The sequence below is a fragment of the Haliotis cracherodii genome, unplaced genomic scaffold (assembly GCF_022045235.1).
Source record: "Haliotis cracherodii isolate W230 unplaced genomic scaffold, xgHalCrac1.p SCAF_11, whole genome shotgun sequence".
NCBI lineage: Eukaryota > Metazoa > Mollusca > Gastropoda > Lepetellida > Haliotidae > Haliotis > Haliotis cracherodii.
The window spans coordinates 48086895-48103977 of NW_027266266.1; the positions used below are offsets into that span (position 1 = coordinate 48086895).

Sequence of the window (17083 nt, forward strand, 5' to 3'; positions counted from 1 at the left end):
AACATCTACAAATAATGTGTTAAGTTAACTGATGACTCATTGTAGGTGAAACAAGTTTGAATACATAAAATATACACATGTAAAAGTGCAAGCACAAATTAAACAAACTTTGACGAATTCCCCACAGACCATCTACCCACCTCAACTTGTACTGTCATATCAATCTTTCCCTTGACACCAAATCTGAAACAGGCAAACAAATATCTGTAAGCTATGGCCTTGAGGATGACCTTGACCCTTGACATGACATATCAATCCGCCAACATTCCCCAGGGCTATGATGGAGATATCCCTAAGATGTCCAAGCGCTGCATGGTTTCTAGACAAAGTGTGGCAGCAGTCTAATTCAGGAAAAACATGAAAGCTGCCCCCTTCACATGGAACTGCTCTATATGAGGCCTTATATCAAAGGGTACTGCTCAAATAACAGTACACAATACAGGAACCATACTCTTGGGCTTACAAAAAAGAAGAATTGGCCCTCAGGCATTGACTTTTGAAAATATAGTGCAGGCGGGCGGTGTTTTTTTTTTTTTTTTGCTTGTTCACGTTAGTATGTAACCAAATAAACAGTTGTGTACCATCAACCTGGGAATGGGCCTCCCTACATAAACAAGCACACAAACTCTTATTGCTGTCATGGCCATAACACGAGATGCACAGTCTTACGAGTTGTTTATACTTACCGAGGTGACCAGATGTTCTCCTCGATGTCATGGACCTTCACCACCTTCACGTCGGAACTGAAAACAAAACAATGTTATGTCACACATTATCACAGTTCCACTTGGGTGGGGTAGGACAGACGACAGGGTATGATAGGGTGGGGCACAAGGGGGCGAGGTACAAGGGGGCGGTTTTACCATGGGGTGGGGTATGAGGGGGCGGGGTACGATAGGGTGGGGTATGAGGGGGCGGGGTACTATAGGGTGGGGTATGAGGGGGCGGGGTACGATAGGGTGGGGTATGAGGGGGCAGGGTACGATAGGGTGGGGTATGAGGGGGCGGGGTACGATAGGGTGGGGTATGAGGGGGTGGGGTACAATAGGGTGGGGCACGAGGGGGCGGGGTACAAGGGGGCGGTTTACGAGGGGCCGGTTTACCATGGGGTGGGGTATGAGGGGGCGGCAAATGAGGGGGCAGGGTACAACAGGGTGGGGTATGAGAGAGCAGTGTATGAGGGGGCGGGGTGCAAATAGGTTGGGTAAGAGGGGGTGGGGTACGAGTTGGCGGTTTATGAAGTGGAGGGTACAAGTTGGCAGTTTATGAGGGGGCGGGGTACGATAGGGTGGGGTATGAGGGGGCGGGGTACGATAGGGTGGGGTATGAGGGGGCGGGGTACGATAGGGTGGGGTATGAGGGGGCGGGGTACGATAGGGTGGGGTATGAGGGGGCGGGGTACAATGGGGCCTGATACAAGGGGATGGGGGTACAAGAGGGCGGTTTAAGACCGGAAGGGGTGTGACTTGAGGCACAGTATGAAGGAGCTGGGTATGCTAGGGGTGGGGGAATAAGTAAGTGTGATTATGTTATAACAGGAGAGGTGGGTGTTAGTGATGCCTACCTGTTTGTTGCCAGGGTCTGAGGTGTGAGAGCAGAGTATTTCTCCACCCATTTCTTGAGCGTCGGAATGTACTTGTGTATTTCTTCCAGCACCACAGATTCATTGGTCACATGATTGTACCTGGAGGGAAACACCATGTCACCATGTCAGCACTTACAAAGGAGAGATTTAAAACCAGCAGAAGCATAATTCTAACTGAATTGATATTCTATAGCAAGGCAGTGGAAGTTTTGTTTGTTTGTTGTTTAACGCCGCACTCAGCAATATTTGAGATATATGACGGCGGTCTGTAAATAATCCAGTCTGGACCAGACAATCCAGTGATTGACATCATGAGCATCGATCTACACAATTGGGATATGATGACATGCATCAACCAACTTAGCGAGCCTGACCACCCGATCCCGTTAGTTGCCTCTTACGACAAGCATAGTGGAAGTAGATCTGTAGATTGGGTAGTCCTGTGTACAGTGTTATACAGAGCTAGACACAGCCACTAGTCCATTCGTCCGAGTCTTGTGAAATTCAAGAAGGACTAGTTGATTTCTCCCCAAATCTAGTTATTATACATATACAACTAGTCTGATTTGAGCAGCAGACTAGTTGGTTTTGACCAATGGTGTCTACCCCTGTCATAAATCAGATGAAGTTCCAGACTAGTTTAAGTGACCATTTTCGACAGCTTGACTCCTGAGAGTTTCTAGGGCTTTGGTCCTGCCCCCTAGAAGCACATGTAGACCATGTGGTGTCTCCTTGGGCAAGTGACTTTGTTCGAAAAATGCCTCATTAACCCAGCAGTGAATGTGCACCTGGGTGAGTGAGTGAGTTGGGTTTAACGCCGCTTTTAACATTATTCCAGTTATATCACGGTGTGTCAGCTTAATGTGGGAGGAAAGCCTGAAGTGATGCAGGTCTCAGATGTTTACCACTTCAGTGAAACCCACGAGCACGGGTATGGTGCTGACAAACCTAGAAACATCATCGGGGCGAACCGGGATTCGAACCCACAATCATTGGTTTCTGGCGTGCCCAAGGGACGCAACTCTGCAAAGCGAATCGCGGCGCCTTAGACGACCACCCTTGCCCCCGAATGGGCACCTGGTAGGATGAGATGGTAATGAGACTGTTAACCTTCTAGCGCCTCACAAACTGTTTGGTTTGTATACTCCCCAGGGAGCTGAGAATGAAAATCGAGTGCACACTGATCCATTGACCTGGTTATTAATGATATAGCGACACAAGCATTCACTTGGTGAATGGAATCTGGTGCATTATTAATATTTATTAATGGACGTATTATATTATCATTAACTGAATGGGACTTACATTTCGTGGAGGAATTTGTTCAGCTTCATGACAGACTTGGCCACCTCCAGCATGTGTTTCTCCGTTGTCAGACCCTGCTTCACAACCTGTACAATAGACATGGAGTTGTGACGTCATGATACGATACATATCAAGATATTAGGGGTGCGACATGATTCGTATACCGATATCAGTCTCAAAATATTACCACTGGCAATGTGGGCAACTAACCTTAAAAGTTACTTGACAGTTTCCAATTTCACTACCTTTAATAAGTATGTGACAGTATAATTTTCCAGAAGTTTTATTCTGTGAAGGTATCAATATAATAAACCCAGATTGCAAATCATGAGACAAATATTTTGAAGGGGGGAACTCCGATCTTGCCACCTTGATTTGCTATAGATATCATTTCTATTTTCTAATTTTAATGGTATTGTTCTTTAGAAACAGGAGAACGTCTGTCCTTATTAGGATCAAGTGCATAAAGAAAGGTTAAATTACGGAAATTTCACAATTTTTAGCTACACAAGCAACGTCATAAATATTAACCAGTACAACTACAATGAAGTCATCACCAACTGTGTTTCAATCTAGTCAAGATCTTATCTTTTGCCACGTGACTTCATCATGCATTAGCATCATGCATCTGCATTGATAGCCAGTCCTACTTTCAGGGTCAGACTGCCATATTGAAAGCCTTTCAAGGTCAGACTGCCATAATGAAGGCCTTTCAAGGCCGGACTGCCATAATGAAGACCTTTCAAGACAGAACTGGCATAATGAAGGCCTTTCAAGGCCGAACTGCCATAATGAAGGCCTTTCAAGGCTGGACTGTCATATTGAAGGCCTTTCAAGGCTGGACTGCCATAATGAAGGCCTTTCAAGGCCGGACTGGCATAATGAAGGGCTTTCAAGGCCGGACTGCCATAATGAAGGCCTTTCGAGGCTGGACTGCCATATTGAAGGCCTTTCAAGGCCGGACTGGCATAATGAAGGGCTTTCAAGGCCGGACTGCCATAATGAAGGCCTTTCAAGGCTGGACTGGCATATTGAAGACCTTTCAAGGCCGGACTGCCATATTGAAGGTCTTTCAAGGCTGGGCTAACCGTGTGGTGTACATTCTGTTTCTATCATAATAAGGGGGCACGGGTGGCCCAGTTGTCTGAGGCGCAGCGATTCGCTGTGCAGAGTTGCGTCCCTCTGGCTCGCCAGAAACCTATGATTGTGGGTTCGAATCCCGGTTTGCCGTGATTATGTTTCTAGGTTTGTCAGCACCATACCCATGCTCGTGGATTTCACCGAAGTGGTAAACGTCCGAGGCCTGCATCACTTTGGGCTTTCCTCACACTTTAAGCTGACACGCCGTGATATAACTAGAATACTGTTAAAAGCGGCGTTAAACCCAACTCACTCACTCACTCACTATCATAATAACATGTATATGTTAAGTCCTTCACCTACCTGCTGAAACAAGCAGTGGATGATGCTCCCGAACAACATGTGAATACTCTTGTCATCACTTCCCTGAAACACAAAAAACATGTGAATACTCTTGTCATCTCTTCCCTGAAACACAAAAAACATGTGAATACTCTTGTCATCACTTCCCTGAAACACAAACATGTGAACACTCCTGTCATCACTTCCCTGAAACATAAACATGTGAACACTCCTGTCATCACTTCCCTGAAACACAAACATGTGAACACTCCTGTCATCACTTCCCTGAAACACAAAAAAGTGAATACTCTTGTCATCACTTCCCTGAAACATAAACATGTGAACACTCCTGTCATCACTTCCCTGAAACATAAACATGTGAACACTCCTGTCATCACTTCCCTGAAACATAAACATGTGAACACTCCTGTCATCACTTCCCTGAAACATAAACATGTGAACACTCCTGTCATCACTTCCCTGAAACATAAACATGTGAACACTCCTGTCATCACTTCCCTGAAACATAAACATGTGAACACTCTTGTCATGTCTTCCCTGAAACACAAACATGTGAATACTCCTGTCATCACTTCCCTGAAACACAAACATGTGAATACACCTGTCATCACTTCCCTGAAACACAAACATGTGAACACTCCTGTCATCACTTCCCTCAAACATAAGATAATGCTCATGTGAACACTCCTGTCATCACTTCCCTCAAACATAAGATAATTCTCATGTGAACAATCCTGTCATCACTTCCCTCAAACATAAGATAAGTCTCATGTGAATTAACCCCTGCAATTAACCACAGCTGTTTTCCCTCAGGTCGCCAACTCCTACTGAGCAGCCACAGTGAAACCTGATACTTCTGCCAGTCACCTCTCATGACCATCATGAAACATGGTGCTCTGCCACAGATTCCTAACAGACGTAATTCCCCTGTGAAAACTCACCTTGAACTTTTCATTCAACACCGACCTGCAACAGACATAAGCCATGTAAATGATGAATGATAACGAATGAGTGAGTATGGTTTTACGCCGCTTTTAGCAATATTCCAGCAATATTCCGGAGGGGACACCAGAAGTGGGCTTCACACATTGTACCCAGGTGCAGATTCGAACCCAGGTCTTCGGCGTGACAAGCGAACGCTTTAACCACTAGGCTACCCGACCGCCCCGATGAATAAGATGCTTTAACCCCTAACAGGTAAACAAGATTATCATGCAACAGGTCACTTCAACTGAAACCGTCAAACATGTATCAAAATAATTTCCTTTGTTACACTACTGAATATGAAACAGATTCTCATTTTCGGACTCCTGTCGAGTTGGGATTCTAGGTCAGAACTGGTCCCCAATGCATAAGGAGACTCATGGTTCAGATTGTCTGACTTGATTGATGCATGTCATCATATCCTAATTGCGTAGATTGATGCTCATGATGTCAGTCACTGGACTGTCTGGTCCAGACTGGATTATTTACAGACCGCCTTTACATAGCTGGAATATTGCTGTGTGTGGTGTCAAACAACAAACAAATCTTATCAATGGATTTTGCAGCTTTCAAATTTTTCCAGTGCAGAACGACCTTTGTGGGCAAAACCTTCAATAAGGTGAGTTTAATGCCATCTTGAGAGTGTTCGTTCATTTCACTGGCGCCAAAAGTGATGTAGATGTAATGAGATATAGTGAATCTCATCAACATGTTTTTGATATCATATATAACAAGTTGATAACAGATAAATAGTTCGAGGCTTGACAAGGACTTCTAAATTTTTCTTGATGAGTATTCATATATTTGATATCAAAAGACATGAGGGTGAGATTTGATTTATCAACTAAAAATCATTCTTCCAACTCTTTAGTTTGTAAACAGTACAAATCAGTGTTTTGAGTGTAATAAATGCAGCTACCCAGCTTCAGTAGCAGAGAGACTTGTGATGTCATGTGATTATGACATCATGGTAACTGATGATGTCACAATGGTCTGCTAAGCATTGTGATGCAATTTCACTGCAGCTTTATATCTCCCAGGAGATCGCTTGAGCTCATCCAACTGATATCTTCTGTGGAGAGCAGTTTTGGATGGTAACTGATTTTATGATGAAACTGTGAGCGTGTGTGATGGGAGGACAATGTGCTGTTTGAACCACAACCAGTGGATTCTGACAACTAAGGGACATAACTCTGTATATGTCCTCAAATTGAGAGAGTTTGGTTTAATGCCGCTTTTAACAGTATTCCAGTTACATCACAGCGTGTCAGCTTAATGTGGGAGAAAACCCTGAAGTGATGCAGGTCTCGGACGTTTACCACTTCGGTGAAACCGCCAAGCATGAATATAGTGCTGACAAACTTACAAACATAATGTGGGCGAACCGGGATTCGAACCCACGATCATAGGTTTCTGGTGTGCCCAAGGGACACAACTCTGCACAGCAAATTGCGGCGCCTTAGACGACTGGGCCACCAGGCCCCATATCTCCTGATATGAGTAATGACATGATACTGCAGTAAGCCCTACCTCCTCATGCAGAAGACTCCGGAGACGACGGACGTCCCTGACAGCAGAAGGTCGGGGCACACGACAATGACCCCAGCCCTGTCAGTGACGTGATATACACCGTCAGTGCAATCAGCGAGGACATGTACAATGTCCCCCTCAGACACATGACTGTCCATCCTGAAACAGACATAGAACGAGGTAGGATAACTTATGGAAATCTGTGTAGTGTTGGTACGAAAATAATTGTGGCTTACCACTAAAACCTAGCCCTTTTTCTTAAAACTACCATCTTTTGGGACATCTCATATGATCATATATAAGAAAGGCTAAAAGAGTGAAAAGGCGTGATTTTTTGACTGCAAAAGGAAATCTAACCATGACAAAGTCTTTCACCATCTTCCCGTGGAAAGAGAGTTAACTGACTTTAAAAGTCCAGTTTCCACCCTTGCCGAACTAGACTGGAATTACTGGGCTCGATCGTGGCGCCACTAAGTGGCTATTACCAGTTATGTCCCTTTTAAGCCTCTCCTATGGACCAATCAGATTCCACCTCTCTTGTCTGTTGCGGTTGCTTCACACAAAATGGTAGCGCCCAGTCATGATGATCTGATCGAAAATCAAGATCTATATTGTGATAAAATGGGTCTTACATCGCTAAATGCATCAAATCACGTGAGCACCTTGATTAAAAACATGAAAATATTTTGAAAATATCTGTTGACAAAGAGTTGGCGGTGCACATGCTTTGCAAATCCTGCAATCAAACGAAATCTGCACGACAGTTTACGAACCGGATTATATTTTGGTGCGCGATTTTGATTGGACTATGCATAGACTTGTAGTCCAGCCAAAATCTCACTCCATAATACAAGCCTAGTTCGGCAAGGGTGGAAACTGGACATTTATAGTCAATTAACCCTATTGCCTCATGAAGATGGAATTCAACAGATCTCTGTTTACTTACTCCTGTTAATGTCAGGCTACCCATTGTAACAAGAAGCAAATAGAATTAGGTTGTTCTCACCAGAAGCCTTTCAGAACACACTTCTGCTCCGCCTCTCTATGACTGTCTCTTGCATCGTCACCGCCACCAACACTCTCCAGATTCAGCACGACCTCCTCCCTAACACAAAACCAGTACACACACCATTAGGATTTTTTGGGTTGTTTGTTTGTTGTTTGACATGTTTAACGTTGCAATCAGCAATATTCCAGCTATATAACGGCGGTCTGTAAATAATCGAGTCTGGACCACACAATCCAGTGATGGACATTGGGATACGATGACATGCATCAACCAAATCAGTGAGTCTGACAACCTGATCCCATAGTCGCTTATTACAACATACAACAAACATAAATTGTTGAAGACCAATTCTAATCGATTCTTCACCTTACTGCTATGTATCAATGTGCCTCTTCGATCATGAGAATAGACAAAATATGCATCAAATCGAAACTAAAATAGTGCAATTTTAGGGTATGTAAGAAACAGATTACAACTCTTATGCCTGTCATATATAGAATACTAAACAAGCTCCCGTGTAATAACAATTTTATTAAACGAGTGGATAGTTCTGACGAGCAAAAGCGAGTCAGATACCACAACCATTCACGAGTTTCATAAAATTGGTTTTACACGGGAGCGAGTTTAGTATTTTATTTATTACTTGCCATCTTATAATGTTTTTAGAATTATACTGTTGAGTGTGAATAGGCTGACACCTACACGATCCATGGCATAATCCAATTGAGTTAAACAGAATAATACTTCAAACACATCAAAAGTTGAAACGTATTAATTTAATACAATACAACGGTCCACCTTTAGCATGTTTAGAATTCAGGCATCCGTTCCACAAAATTATTGTAGGGCTAAGGTTATCGCAACTCACATACTTTAACTTAGACTAACGACTGTCGTTGCGCTACAAAACGATCGCCTTGTGGAACGGGGCCTTGCACCTCAAAGTTTACAATCACGTCACAATATCCGATGACGTAATTTGTGGAATTTTGTTGCAAGATCCATCGACGAAACAATGCCATGTGACGTCAGCCTAGCAACAAGGTTGCTGGGGTCATCGAGTGTGCATAAGCTCCTCTCAGTGATCTATCAAGTCCACACGCAATGTTGTTGAATAAGCCAAAGGATGTTGAGAGCTTTCAATATTTGTTCGTGAAACGTGTTCTGAGAGTACATAAGCACGCGTTTTGGTATTACACAATGTGTAATACAGCTGTATGTTTATTAAACGGGTGATCTCTTCACAGGCAAGTAATAAATGCCTTTTATCTTACAACTTTCACTCACTTGACACATTTTGAAATGAAGATAAATGGTAGCTGACAGACAGTCATGTGGTAATCTCTGTGTATCATCACGGGGAAAACATGCATGCCAAGTTTCAGAGACAGTCTCTGGTTTCCAAGGAGAAGCTGTTTTCCGCAGATGACAAGCAACCCAAGAAATAAGCTCACATGACCTGTATACACAGACTGACCTTCCATGTGACACTGCTGAAACCCTGTAGCGGTTAAATCTGTCAGCCGCACAGCCGGGATCTGGCAACCTCGGGGAGTTTTCCCTGGAAACACAATAACACAATCTATACATAACACACTCAACATAAACTGTGTCTGCCAACCCCTTAGGGCGTTCCCTGGTAACACAATAACACAATCTATACATAACACACTCAAGACAACCTTCACCTGCCAACCCCTTAGGGCATTCCTTGGTAACACAATAACACAATCTATACAGTAACACACTCAAGACAACCTTCACCTGCCAACCCCTTAGGGCGTTCCTTGGTAACACAATAACACAATCTATACAGTAACACACTCAAGACAACCTTCACCTGCCAACCCCTTAGGGCGTTCCCTGGTAGCACAATAACACAATCTATACATAACACACTCAACATTAACTGTGTCTGCCAACCCCTTAGGGCGTTCCCTAGTAACACAATAACACAATCTATACATAACACACTCAACATAAACTGTGTCTGCCAACCCCTTATGGCGTTCCCTGGTAACACAATACCACAATCTATACATAACACACTCAACATCAACCATCAACAGCACCATCAACGGATGGAGAACTTGCCGTGTTAGGCTTTTCGTCACTTACAACACTCAAATAGTTTACCAAAGAATTTATCGACAGACATGTGCCAGACAGCTGTTGATGCTGAAAAGAGGAGTTGCAGAACTCACTGTATCACTGAGGCAGAATGGATCAGTGAACGGTGATACAGTGACGGCTGGATCAACAAGTTCCGTTACAGAAAAACCAACCAATGACAGGCCAGGAAGGGACCCGAACTTCAGAATGATGACTGCAACACAAGTGTTTCCGCTGATGACATCGCCAAGCATTCACAAATTACTTTGCCGTCACAGTGAGTGAGTGATTATGGTTTTACGCCGCTTTTAGCAATATTCCAGCAATGTCACGGCGGGGGACACCAGAAATGGGCTTCACACAATGTACCCATGTCGGCAATCGAACCCGGGTCTTCGGCGTGACGAGTGAACGCTTTAACCACTAGGCTACCCGACCGCCCCTTTTTCCGTCACAGACCACCAACAGGGACGATACAGGTATAATTTCTAGTCTGACTACCTTTGACCTCTATGTACATCATCACCATCAGATGGCAGTTTTAAAGGGAAATACAGGAATATTTGCAGTTACCATGGTTACATATCTCAGCCGACAAGCACTGGGCTGGCTCGAATTTTCACTCACTGATGGTTTGTTTTCTCTGAACAACCATAAGCCCACTTTGGATAAAGTATCACAAATGCAATTCATGGAGGCAAGTCTTAAAATCTTACAGGAGACACGCATGAAGACCAAGCTACACCATCAACCATTAAGAACTATATTGCTTACGTAATCAAAGTGTCAACACTTGCACAATCCTTTAACTGGCCCTGTCCTTGCTTATGATTGGGAGTACAAGAAACAGCATGAACTAGGTTTGGAGAGCTGACAACTCATAGTTAATGCAGGTCATGCTCGTCGAGATTCGGCAACACATCCCTACAGCAGAATAGGGCTCCAATGTTTGGTTCAAGACCATGTACAGATCCATAATCAGGTTGCCAGTGTGCTTAAAATGGAACAGTAAGACAGAGCAAGGTGCAAGTTTTCACACAACTGTTCAGTACGACTATCAGGGATGCATCGTCAATTTGAGCATAAGGCAGAACTCTCACGACCACCAGCAGCAGCAGCAAGCGACAACAGCACGATCTCAACCCCAAGTATAACAACATCATTTTCAGAGAAGCCGCTGGGAGAACGCCAACTGGCCGCAAAACTCCCTGCATGGGGAACACATTTAGACAGTGATGAGTGAGTGAGTGAGTGAGTATGGTTTTACGCCGCTTTTAGCAATATTCCAGCAATATCACGGCGGGGGACACCAGAAATGGGCTTCACACATTGTACCCATGTCGGGAATCGAACCCGGGTCTTCTGCGTGACGAGCGAACGCTTTAACCACTAGGCTACCCGACCGCCCCCAGACAGTGATGAGGACAAGAAGTGGATTGATAGTGCTAGGATGGGTGATATTCTGATGTTGATAATAATGAGTCCAACACAAATCCCCACTATCAGGCCGCTGTGGAAAAGAATATTCAGAAGGAACTTAGTCCAGGCAATTACATTGTGGTAACAGACAAACCAGTTCTTGTAAGTGCACTCTCAGCGCAGTCCCGAAGCCAGATGATATTCGGGTAATACACGATTAAGTCACCCAGGAGGGAGCTCGCTGAACGATTTTGCCACAAAAGAACAGTTTTCTGATCAAACACTAGAGGATGCAGTGATCTGCTCAGGTCTGTATTGGCACATGGCGAAAATCGTCCTCAGGTCGGCTTATAGAAGTGTTTACCTGATTTGTGACCTGTGTGCTGTGCACAGGACCAAGTGCCACCACGCAGAAGTATCAAACTGTAAGTATTCAAACTAAACCTTTCAAAAACTCTAAATTATAATGAAATAATGATTCAGATGTCCAACAGTGCATGATCATGCATGCACTCCATGCATAGATAATAAAAACACTCACTGATTGACATCTTTGAAAGGTGACAGATGAGACAGCTCTTCACACAGATCTTGACTTGAGGTCGGTGATGGAGTCCTGACCTCCATGACCTCTGACCCTTGTGATGACTCTTTGACCTCCATGACCTCTGACCCCTGTGATAAACCTCCACTGTGGCTAACCTTGGAAGGATGAGAAAGAAGAAGGTTCATCACAGGAGCTTTGCTGGCATTGTCGATGTCTTTCTTCTTTCTCCTTGGCATAATAATACTTGGAGATTCCGACTCGGGAGTTGTCTCCCCTTTGTCACCTTCAAACGAAGTATCAAGAGTACGGAACAGCTCTAATTCCACTTCAGTCATGGCACCAACATCAACATGTGTATGTGTTTGTGACACCTTCTTTTGTTTAGTTCTGGACATGTTAGCACCAGGAACACATTTCTCTGCGACCACACCTGCCCGAGACTCAGATTTTGCTCCAAGCTCTCCCAGAATCTCCCCCAGCAACTCATCGTCACCCCCAACACCTGAGACCCCTGAGGAGGAGGGGGCTGCCCCTAGCTGGTAGTTGGTCAGCTTCCGGCTCACACTTCCCACAGCTCGGCCTGCACTCATGTGGGACAGAATCCTCTCCACCCTCGTCTTCCTCTCTGGGACAGACTCAGGCAGGGGTTTACTCTTACCCTTGCTGACTGAAGCATGAGCAACTCTGTTTTCTAATGAGCAGCTGTCTCTGTCCTGCATGACATCGGAATCCGCATACAAAGTTCGTTTTGATGAGGGTGATATGCCAGATTTAGCCAGCCGTTTAACACGATCACATTCGTATGTTTTAGTTGGCGTCTGTGCCTCGGAACCGTCATCACCTGGAGCATCCAGAACAGCATCCTCCCTCACTAGCCCTCTCTCTATTGCCACATCATCTGAGTTGTCACCAGGACTGTTGAAAGACACGGACACCATCCCAGTCAACTTAGATTTATGTTTCTTCACCACTTTCGGCGGCGGGGCTCTGGTGATGGGGTTGCTGTTGACGCTGAGGAAGCTTCGACTGATGAATATCTTTTTCTTCATCTTCCCCATTTTGGCCTCCTCGGGTGTGTCGGGTATTATGATGTCAGGACTCTCAGTAACCATGGCAACGGGATCACATGACTTGTCAGGTGACAGGTACTGAGTTTCGGGTATACTTCTTGGTTCCATTTCACACTTTTTGTCATTCGCACCATGTTGTTGTTTAACTCCGGTAAACTTGCCAGGCCCTGACTGTTGTTGGATTGAGAGTGCTGGTTTCTCCTCGGTGGTTGGGAACAGCGGTTTTCCTTGCTGAGCTGAAGTGGATGGTTTCCTCACAGACAGTTTAGATCCCACACTGGAGAACAGCTTCCTCTGGTCAGCCCCAGGTGCAGAGCTCTTCTGGAGACAAGGACAGGTCAAACATTAAATAGACATCTTGACTGACATACAAAGCGACATAATGGCTAACGAGATTGGCAGTCATCACTTGTGTGAATGTATGAGTGAGTGATTGAGAGGAGAAGAGTTGGTGAGTGAGTGTCAGCGAGATGTGAATGAGGAGTCATTGAGAGAGGGAGAGAGAGAGAGAGAGAGAGAGAGAGAGAGAGAGAGAGAGAGAGAGAGGGTAGGGTTTGTTGTTTAACACCTCACGGTCTGTAAATAATCAATCCAGTGATTGACATCATGAGCATCGATCTAAGCAATTGGCATACAATAACATGCATCAACCAAGTCTTACAACAAGCATAGTCGCTTTTTATGGCAAGCATGGGTTACTGAAAACCTAATCTCCCCTTAATCTTCATGGGTGAGAAGCAAGTGAGTGACCGAGTGGGCTGGTGAGTGACTGGAGGTGCTTCACACATGCAGGGGATCAAAGCTAAGCGAGTGAGTATGAGTGGATACTTTCGCCAGTAGACCACCACATCTGAGTGAGCTGGGTTTAACACCGCTTTTAACAGTATTCCAGTTACATCAAGGCGCATCAGCTTAATGTGGGAGGAAAACCTGAAGTGATGCAGGTCTCAGATGTTTACTACTTCGCAGAAACCCATGGGCACAGGTATGGTGCTGACAAAATTAGAAACATAATCGAGTTCAAACCCACAATCATAGGTTTCTGGCATGCCCAAGGGACGCAACTCTGCACAGCTAGTTACTGTGCCTTAGAGAACTGGCCCATCCATCCACATCCCAAGGAAGGTAGGGACAAAGCAGTCGACAAAGCATGTTTTACATAATAGCACCCTATACTTTAAATTAAATACCATTATGTAAAGAACATGACACATTAACTACTACTGAACACTGGAGACTTGAAGCCCCACCCTGACTATAAATAGCCCGCAAGGTGGCGGTGTTTCAGTTTCGAACAATGACTGACAATGTAAACACAACGGAGTGTCGGGAGACGTTTTTTGAAAACCATACGGGAACCAGATCACCATTGACCGTCAAACTTCGTATCAACTTGAATGACAAACCATGGATACAACAAATGGCTCCACATCAAGATATAAGTCAATAAACTTTCTGTAGTTTTATCCTAAAAAATCGAATCGATCGTGTTTGGCGTCTGCATCGATCACAGTGGGCGGAGCTTATTTACGTTTGCGCTATAAATAGCAAAGCACATGGTCATGTGTACATGTGGCACATTTAATGCATTTGTGGTCAAAGTGTATTGTGTTGTATATTTTTACGGCAGAACAGCAGCAGAACATCAGTTTCAGTTAATGTAACAGTAACGATACTTAAATACGAAATTTACGACGCGATTCTTTCAGTTCAATCCGAAAATTACAGATATTTGTTTAGTTTTGGTCATTTGCATTCAACAGTTAGATTTGTGCCACACAATAATCAGTTTATATTCATAAAACGTAAATTATTACAGAGATTTTTCAACTAGTGTTTAGGAAGGGGCCTAATTTGAAGCACCAGAAGTTGCGCCAATATTTCTCAGCTTGACTACAATAGATGCATATGTTACGTGTATCAACATAAAAATGCACATAAGCAACTGGTAAAAAAAGTAACTGAATATACTTGATGTTTTGGCCTACAGAAGGCGTATCCGGATAATATTGTACTTACGATAAACGAAAACTCCAATACACATATTCCAAGACAACTTTAATTATGAATTTCCTTTTCTTTCACAGAATTTTCACACACAAAACTGAGTTTGATCATTAGATCCACACTTGTTACATGTATTTTTTGTTCGGGGTACTTCGCGCACAAGTTTTAAAATACAATCTGGGATCCCTTTCCCGTTTTGTCCACACCAATCCTTCATTTGCTGCAACGTATAATTCCGTTTCTTCAAGTCCAAGTATCTACGATCTCTCCAAACACTTCGTTTATTTAGCTCAGTCCAGAAACACTGTGTTCGAATCGACGAATTTCTGCAACATGCTGGCCGCACCATTCCCTAACTGCGATTGTCTGTGCCGTGTCACGCATGATTGACAAAAGAAGTGTGAACATACATATTCGGCTTCATCTGGTTCCACAATGAAATCTCGCTGTGACACTGAATCACTACTCCCAAGAATCGGCACTGAATTTGTCAAAGTTTCTGTTGCACTTGCAAGGGCGGGAAGAGAGGCGCCATCTTGTCGATTCGAGTTGTGAATCGGAATGAAGTCATCTTGAATTGGAACTTTCTCCACGATAAAGTCACCAATGTCACAATCGAAATGACCAAAGGCTTCCTGATTATCTCGAATAACTCTTCGTCAAATTAGGATTTACATGAAAATGTTTTGTTGCCCATATTGAAGACCAGCGAAATTGCAAAGTTCTTGTCAGTTGTAAGCAGCAACTCGATGCACTCATGGGGCGTGGTTGCTAGGAGATCGCGAGGTCAGAAAGGGGAAAACAAAAAGTTTTATAAAGTAATAAAAGAAATCCGCGGTGCAATCCCAAAGTACCATGTACAGGATATTTTTGAATAATAATATTCACGAAAAAAAAATCTTTTCTAAAAGTGCAAATTAATTTATTAATTCATCCCAAGGTCGTAACCCTGATCACGTGGTGGGTATTTGGAAGGAATCTTGTGATGAAGCCGTGAGTGAGGCCGTGTGTATAACATTGTTGAATTCAACTGACCAGGAAGGTTGTTGAGGCACATTATGACAGATGCTCGTCATGGATGGAGAAAAAAATGTATCTGAGAGAAACATTGTTGCTTTGAGCTTCGCGACAAAACATGTGTTCATGCCGAAGTAGTTTACAAGAGAGGATGAGCTGTGCAGCCAGCGACCTGAATAAGCTTGATGAAAATAATGTTGAAATCCATTTTCTCGCACATGATAGAATTAATGTGAACAAATATTTATTTGAACATCGTTTCGAAGTCTGTGAGGCTGTCCGTATTTTAATATTCTTATTTCCATTGCGACGTGAAATAATATAATGTTTTCGTGTCTTAATTTTGCTGCCGCTGTGGAAAATTGCGCACCGATCTATTAAAAGAAATACTACTAGCTCAACTTTATAAAAGAACCAGATCAACTTTATCTTTGTTCCGTTGTTAACTAAAAATTCGCTTCCGAAGCAAAGCGAATCGATCTACATAATAAACAAATTCATAGACTAGATTCTAGTACCAAGTGTTTGAACTTTTTTTTTAAATGTCTTAAAATAACTTACACAATTATTAAAAGACATTTTTTGATAAATAATATATATTTTGTCTCGTCCGGCCGCTCTCTGGTTAGTTTAGGCTTGAGGGGAGAAACACATACAAAAAATATGGATGGCCTTATGCAAATGACACTTGGCATGCCAATCAAGAGGGATCTGGGTCACTGGGACCCGCCATGTTTCACGGATCGAGTTACTTCAGCATAAGGGCTTCATCGGACAAGTGTGACTTTGCCAAAATACATTGCTAGATCTACTTGGCAATTAAAAAATGTCACGGAAACGACAAAAAACTACTTTGATTACTTGAAAATATTTTTGACTATTACCAGGGTTTTCTACACGATCGTTGTCATCCAGATTCCAGATGATGCAAGACGAACACAACGAAGAAAAACATTGTTGAAATCACCGATTGCCTTATATATTGTGAGAAATGCTATTTATAAACTGCAGATATACCGTACATCACAGGATAACGATTGGTGCCCCAACACATA

The 17083-nt window shown here is 43.5% G+C and overlaps 1 protein-coding gene across 1 annotated transcript in view; it reads right to left on the reverse strand.

The window, feature by feature from the left end:
- The window catches only part of LOC139455913 (DNA replication ATP-dependent helicase/nuclease DNA2-like), a 43961-nt gene that overhangs the window by 25540 nt on the left and 1338 nt on the right, over nucleotides 1–17083 (reverse strand). The window contains exons 3-12 of the mRNA XM_071237463.1: nucleotides 11929–13325; nucleotides 9334–9417; nucleotides 7854–7952; nucleotides 6848–7006; nucleotides 5275–5299; nucleotides 4334–4396; nucleotides 2891–2976; nucleotides 1565–1684; nucleotides 687–743; nucleotides 141–183 (exon numbers count right to left, since the gene is read on the reverse strand). Coding sequence (XP_071093564.1) covers nucleotides 141–183; nucleotides 687–743; nucleotides 1565–1684; nucleotides 2891–2976; nucleotides 4334–4396; nucleotides 5275–5299; nucleotides 6848–7006; nucleotides 7854–7952; nucleotides 9334–9417; nucleotides 11929–13325 — 2133 coding nt within the window. The remainder of the gene's footprint in view (nucleotides 1–140; nucleotides 184–686; nucleotides 744–1564; nucleotides 1685–2890; nucleotides 2977–4333; nucleotides 4397–5274; nucleotides 5300–6847; nucleotides 7007–7853; nucleotides 7953–9333; nucleotides 9418–11928; nucleotides 13326–17083) is intronic.